A 7,023-nucleotide genomic window follows, 5' to 3' on the forward strand; every position below is an offset into this window, starting at 1 on the left:
AGAGGTGTGTGGGGGCTCAGGGGGTCCCTGGACTCTGTCCTATGTGACTGGGGAAGTGGCTGGGGGGGGCTGCCACTTGGCTGCCAGGGTCCCGCTCAGAATAACAGGTGCAGGTGTGAAAGCAGGTTGGGACAGGCCTGTGAGAGCAGGATGGGACAGGCTGTGTCACAAGGTGGGATGTTCATGGTGGCTGGAGGGAGAACCTGGGGACTCTCTGAGAGGCCATGACTGCTCCAGCATGGAGAATACCCACTCACAGTACTGGGCAAAGTCAGTTCTGGGACCAGGTCAGTGCCCCAAATCAGTCTAGCTGGCCAGGACCAGCTACCTGTACGAGGGTCAGCACCTGCTACTTCCCTGGGACTCTTGAGGTCCAGGATGTCCCCTTGGCCAGAGGGCCTGAGATAGGCCTCCAGAGGAGTGAGGTCCATAGGAAGCGGGACTCAATGTGGCCCAACTGGACCCATCCCTGGCCGAGGAAGAGAGGAGGTGGCTGCGAGCTTGAGCAGACTTGTTAGAGCTCACCGCCTGGGCTGGACAGGGGGTTCTAGAGTGGCTGCAGGAAATGGTACCACAAGAAGATGGGCTGGGCCAGGAGAAGTGCCACCAGGTGTGTTGAGATGAGGAAGCTGAAAGCTAAAACAGACCTTTGTCTGAGGAAGGATGGGTCATCCTGTGTTCTGACCTCGCCTCCTGCCCCCACAGGTCAGTGGTTTCCCCCCGGTGACTCTGCTGGCCTGAGAGGGTTAATGGAACAGGAAGGGAGGGGTGGAGTGTCACCTCTTCTCTCTATTCCCCTTGCTTCTCTGCCCCCAGCCGCTCTGTGCACCTACCCCGGTGGGTCGCTGTGTGACTATGAGGTGGTCAGTGCCTGGGCAGGGCCCTTTACAATGTTGTTCCATTCAACTGGGAGATGCCTGTGTTCCTTTTCATAACCATTCTGTGTCTTGGGCAGAATACAGGCAGAGCTGGGGAATTTCCACAACTATTTTCTGAGTGCCTACTGTATGCCAGGCATTATTCCGGACACTGAGATTCAGTGGTGAAGAAACTACATCCCCACCCTCCAGGGACCCATAAGCTCATGAGCGAGGCCAGGAGTGAACAGGAAATGACAACACACAACCATTCTGTGGGGAGAGGAGCATGGGGTTCCCTGGTCCTGGAACAGGAGTAGGGTGAGGCTCCCTGGAGGAGGAGATGTCGGGGGCAGTACAGGGAGAGCAGGTATCAGAGCCCGGGACGGGGAGAGCGCTAAGCTCTGTGCTCAGTGAAGTTGGGATGTGGGGGGCATGGGTAGGGGGTACTTGGGGGGCAGGGATAGGTGAGGCTGGACCTCAGAGGTCCTGAGCCCAAGTCTCTGGAGGCCACCTGAGGGCATGCCAGGGAATAGGGCCTCTGGGCTGAGTGGAAGGCCAGGTGGATGGGGGCCGACTTCCCTAGTGTCTACCATCTCTCCCACAGGTAGACCCCTACCTGCCCTACGAGTACACCTGTGAGGGAATGCTGGAGCGAATCCACACCTACATCCAGCACCAGGTAGGTGAGCCTTTGGGGTTACCACCCCAAACCCAGCAGGCCCAAGGAGGAGGCTGAGCTGGCTTCACTGTCTGACCTGGTGCTGTGCCCATCCAACTATCCCCTCTCCACTCTGTTGTCTGGGCTGCCCAGGATCCTCTCTCAAAGCTCCCCGAGGGCTGCAGCGAGCAGATCTGAGAGTCAGCAAGGGACAGCAGGGCTGCTGGGGCTGCTCAGCTTGAGGCGCCCCTGCCCCAGCTTTAGAGACCCCAACACTGTAGCACAAACATGTTTTGTTCTTTTAAAAACCTGCTTACAGGGTGGCACCTGTGGCTCAGTGAGTAGGGTGCCGGCTCCATATGCCGAGGGTGGCGGGTTCAAACCCGGCCCCGACCAAACTGCAACAAAAAAATAGCTGGGCGTTGTGGCGGGCGCCTGTAGTCCCAGCTACTAGGGAGGCTGAGGCAGGAGAATCGCCTAAGCCCAGGAGTTGGAGGTTGCTATGAGCCGTATGACGTCATGGCACTCTACCCGAGTGCGGTACAGTGAGACTCTGTCTCTACAAAAAAATAAATAAATAAATAGAAAATAAAAACCTGCTTACAATTTAGTGACTTGATTAAGTGGGAAAAACAGAAGACTCCCTTCCCCTTCCCCCAAGATGAGTTGGTGGACTGGAGTGGGGGGTTAGATCTCTGCCCTGAGAAACAGGGTGGGGGCACTGCTGCGAAAGCTCGGCCACCCCAACCCTGTGTGAGTGTCCGGACAGGCAGGTGGCTCAGAGGCTACACTCCCTTCTTCCCCTAGGTGGGGGATTAAAGTGTCTGAAAGTTGTGGGCAGGTGGGGGAGGCAGGAGAACTGCCTGCTCTGTTCCCAGGGAGTCCTGGACCCTTCTTTATGCCCAGTGGACCTGAGCTGTCATGAGGGTCACAGATGGCCCTGGCAAAGCACACCTGTCAGGTCTCCAGTGGGCTGCCCGGAAGGGAGCCTTGGGCTCAGGGCCCTGGGGCAGGTTGCCTTGTAGCTACTAGACATTTCTACAGATGCTACACGGCCTCCCTTTGTACCCTGCTCCTGGCTCCGCGGATGTTAGGGGCTGAGAGAGTCTGGTTCTGCCCTGCCACATTGTGAGCAGGAAAGCGGAGGTTCCCAGGAGGGCAGACTGGGCTGCAGAGTGAGGGGCCAGGGCCAAGACTAGAACCCAGGACTCTTGGCTCCCAGCATCTGTGGGGACATCCTTCATGAGGTGGGCAGAAAAGTGTTTGTGGGGCCCCACAGCCTCCGGAGCTGTTCCTGCAAGGAGAGCGTCAGGGTGGGACAGTGGGCCCCAGCTGGACACCAAGCAGGGAAGTGGGGCGGACAGCAGCGGGATCCGCCTGAATCCAAATTCTGCCTCTGCCATCCAGCCTCGGGGGCCTTGGGCGGGTTCCTTGACAGAAGCCTCCATTCCTCCCTGGAAAAATACCCAGAGGCAGGCGAGCTCACATTTGGTGGGACTCTTGTGAGGAATAAATAAACAAGGCATGAGAGGCTGCCTGCAGTCAGTAAGCACCCACCAGTGGAGGCTCTCACTGGCGCTGCAGGGCCATGCCCGTGGGCATCTCCAGGGGCATCTGTGCTCTGTGTCCCCTCCCTAACACCACTCTGCTCCTCCTCCCACAGGACTTCTGTGCAGCCCCAGGCCTCGCCCTGCCAGGCAATAATGCCCCAAAGAGCCCCTTCGTCCTGGCCCCCAATGCCACCCACCTTGAGTGGGCCCGAAATGCCAGCTTGGCCCCTGGGGCCTGGCCCCCGGCACACTCCCTGCGGGCCTGGCTGGCTGCCCCTGGAAGGGCCTGCACCGACGCCTGCCTAGACCATGGACTCATCTGTGAGCCGGCCTTCTTCCCCTTCCTCAATGGCCGGGACGCCTTCCTCAAGTGAGTGCCACCCCTGCCCACTCACCCACCTGGCCCTCACTCCTGGAGCCCTGGCCCACGGCCCTGCCAGCGGTGGGGGGATTTACTGCTCTCCAATGAGTCAGGAAGGAACCAGAAGGGACCTCCAGGTGGATCCAGGTCGCAGCTGCCACACTCTTGGCAAGGCCCCAAACCACCTCCTTCCACTCCTGCCTTGTCCAGCGTTTGGACATGCTCTAGCCCAGACCGTGAAGGCCACCAGGCCAGGCCCCTCCTGCTGTTCCTCCTGCTGGGTCAGCCTGGGATCCCCGCCCCACCAGGCCAGGCCTCTCTCCTCCTCACCAAGTCTCCCTAGACAGCAGGTGGGATTGGGAGCTGTAACCCATCTCCTTCCCTGTACGGGCTGGGTGTAGGCTGGGGAGGGAGGAGTAAGTAGTGCCTTTTGGCCCAAGCCTTGACACGGGGTGGTGCCCACCAGGCTGCAGGTGCCCTGTGACAGCACTGAGTCGGAGATGAACCACCTGTACCCGGCCTTCGCCCAGCCCGGCCAGGAGTGCTACCTGCAGAAGGAGCCTCTGCTTTTCAGCTGCGCTGGCTCCAGTACCAAGTACCGTCGGCTCTGCCCCTGCCGCGACTTCCGTAAGGGCCAGGTGGCCTTGTGCCAGGGCTGTCTGTGAGGCCACATCTGCCACCTTGCTAGGCACTCACACTGAGCCTCCCAGCCACAGGAGAAAGCACCAGCAGATTCCAGGCTCCAGCCATTCGCCCTCCCCGCAACTTCCCCGGGCCAGGAAGCAGGTGGAGAGAGCCATGTACAGCGGCCGGAGGCGGTCAGTATGACCCCTGCGCTCCTGGGACCCCCAGGCAGGCTCCTCGCTCCCATCCTGGGAACTTGTGGCAACAACACGGCCAAGCAGATGTTGTTCTGGACAGAGGGTCCCTTTGGCCCTGGAGCAGGTGGTCAGAGGTCCCTTGTTTTGTGAAAGGCCAGATCTGGAACAGATGGACAAAGGGCCCTGGGTAGGGCCTCCTGATTTACAAGAGACAGGGAGGGAGAGGGGCTGCTGCCTCATGTTCCTGGAAGGCTCTAAGGAAAGGCCCTCCTGACCTCCCGGAGAGTAAGCCTGGGCCTCACTTGCCCTGGGCAGGAACCTGTGAGGGAAGCCACATGCACACAGGATTGGCCTTGTCCCTCTGCAGTTGCTGGGGTGTAGACAGAGGGGCAGGGCCTGGGGGAAGGCAAGGCCAAGGACCCCTGCCCGTGCTGCCTCTCAGCTCCACCATCCCTGATCTCTCACCCTCCCAATTTCCCGACTCCCCCACCTTCCCTCTGCACTTGGGGACCACCGTTAGGGATGGGGAACCACCCTGATCCTGGTTGAATTGTTTCTGTCTCCTGCTTGTTCCAATTCTCTTCACTTTGGGATTCTCCCAAAACCCATCCTGGTGTGACCTGTGATTCCAGACCCTGGATTTGTTTTCGAGGGGCGGGTTTCCACCCCAGCCTCTGAGAACAGGCTCTGGACACCCTGGCGAGGGTGTCCTTCCTGCACCAGTCCTCCACCTTCATCCCCGCAGGCGCCCCCACCCCCAGCATCTTCTGCAGATAAGGGTTTGGGACAAGCCCATGGCATGCCACTAGCCCCAGGCACCCCCTACCCCTTTGACGCTGCGCTCATGTTCTGGCTTCCTCCAGCCTCAGTCCACTTCCAGATCCACCTGTCTGTCTCTGTGTGGCATGCCTGCCCGTCCCCAGGGTGCCCCTCCCCTCTGGCCCATGCCCAGAGCCCTGCCTGACCCTCAGGTCAGGCTTCAGAACACTGCCACCCCCCAATTGTATAATCCGCCCCCTCTCCAGGCATCCCCCCCACCAACCCAGGCCTATTCCTCCACCCTCCCAGGGAGGCAGCCCCAGAACCCAAGAGTTAGTGGAGGGGGCCGGGTCCCAGGGTGGGGCTGAAGGTTAGACACTCCCCGTGAAGAGCCCACCAGCCCAGGCTGCCCCCGAGGCTGCAGGAAGCCAGGACTGCAAGAAACTGGATGGTTCCCAAGGACTGACCTGTGGGGGAAAGCAATAGAGACACTCTTTTCTCTCTCTTTTTTAAAAATTTATTTCTTGAGATAATAAATATTTTATTGGGATGTGAGATGCAGAAGAGGAGCGGTGCTGTTTCTTGTCTTTTCCTGGGACATGCAGGGCTCGCCCAGGGTGGGGGCAGAGATCTGGAGTCCCCACGTTCTGTTCCCTGTTGCTCAGAGCTGACAGGCATGGGGGTGGGCAGAGCTGTGCCCTCCCCACCTCCTGGAGAGTTGCCCTGGGTAGGGACCTGTAAGGGAAGCCACACACACATATCTGCTTCAGGCTACCCTAAGGAAGTCCCTGCTGGTGCCAGAGACCGTGATCATCTCCTGGCTGCCTCGGTGCTGTGACTCCAGGGACCCTGACAAACAGAGTCGTGCCCCACTGTGTTCATCTCTAGTTGGTCTTTGCGGGCGGCCGGCAGGCTGCAGCGGTGTAAGGTCAGAGAACCCAAATCCATCCTGAGAAGCAGCTAGGCCGGATTGTGAGGAGGAGACTTGAACTGAGCTCGTGTTTACACCCTGCGCTGCACTAATGGGCCTGAGCAGAGAGGTCATTTGTGGTCCTGTCAAGCTGGTGCTATTATATTTCCATTTTACAGTGGGCGAGGCACAGAGAGTTTAAGTAACTTGCCCAAGGTCACACAGCTTGTAAGCAGGGAGGTGGGATTTTCCTTGAAATTGGGGTCGTTTCCTGTGAGGAGCAATTGACCTGACAGAGTGAAGCCCCACATGGGCCCCTGCGCGTCTGTGCTCCTGGCTTTGTGTGACCCCATGTTTGGGGTGACGCTGTCAGAGCCGCCTTCTAGCCAAGGTTCTCTAAAGGGAGTGGGGGGTAATTTTGATACCTCCAGAACAACTAGCCCTGTCCAGGACATTTTTGATTGTCATGACTTGGCGGGAGGGGTGGCAGGCAACAGGCATCTAGTGGGTAGAGTCCAGGGACGCCAGTCAACACCTTGCAATATGCAGGGTGGCCCCAATGACATGGATTGATCCGGCCCAAAGTGACAACAGTGCTGAGAGCAATGAACCCTGTCCATTGTTCCTTGAATTCTGGCAGGCACCGGAATCCCCTGATCCTGCACTTTGTAAAACGCAGGCTGCTGGCCCCACCCCAGGCTTTCAGGAGGTCTGGGCTGGGGCCGGACTGTGAGTCTTTAATAAGCTCTTGGAGCTGCTGCCGCTGACCAGGGCCCACACTTGGAGCACCGCTCAGTCTGAGGGCCTAACCCTCATCCCTGTGGGTGCTTCGAACACGAGAGTGTGAATAACCAGGTGCCACCTACTTTCAATTGATGAAGTTCACAGGTAACAGCCACCATCGGCGTTCTCTTCTGTCCTAGCAGGTAACGCCACCTGAGACACCTCAGACAACCTGATCTGCCTACAGAGATCAAAGTTGCTGGCAGTCAGAAGTCCTCATTGCGTGCAGAAAGACCACCCACAGCACACAGGTGGAGAGAGACCCCAGGTCCCAGTCCCTCTCTGCTGTGCTGTCTGCCCAAGGAGGCTGAGACAAGATGA

The 7,023-nt window shown here is 58.8% G+C and overlaps 1 protein-coding gene across 5 annotated transcripts in view; it reads left to right on the top strand.

Moving 5' to 3' along the window:
- Window positions 1-5,565, top strand: part of MGAT5B (alpha-1,6-mannosylglycoprotein 6-beta-N-acetylglucosaminyltransferase B) — a 70,733-nt gene extending 65,168 nt beyond the window's left edge. For 3 of the 5 annotated variants that reach the window (XM_053570032.1, XM_053570033.1, XM_053570036.1), the window contains 4 exons: window positions 1,465-1,539; window positions 3,182-3,438; window positions 3,896-4,056; window positions 4,146-5,565. In XM_053570032.1, coding sequence (XP_053426007.1) covers window positions 1,465-1,539; window positions 3,182-3,438; window positions 3,896-4,056; window positions 4,146-4,441 — 789 coding nt within the window. In that variant the 3' untranslated portion in view covers window positions 4,442-5,565. Of the gene's footprint in view, window positions 1-1,464; window positions 1,540-3,181; window positions 3,439-3,895 lie in introns of all 5 variants that reach the window. The other 2 variants (XM_053570035.1, XM_053570034.1) reach the window with 1 other exon arrangement.
- The last annotated feature ends 1,458 nt before the right edge of the window (window positions 5,566-7,023 follow it).

This window comes from Nycticebus coucang, chromosome 18 (genome assembly GCF_027406575.1).
Source record: "Nycticebus coucang isolate mNycCou1 chromosome 18, mNycCou1.pri, whole genome shotgun sequence".
Classification (NCBI taxonomy): domain Eukaryota; kingdom Metazoa; phylum Chordata; class Mammalia; order Primates; family Lorisidae; genus Nycticebus; species Nycticebus coucang.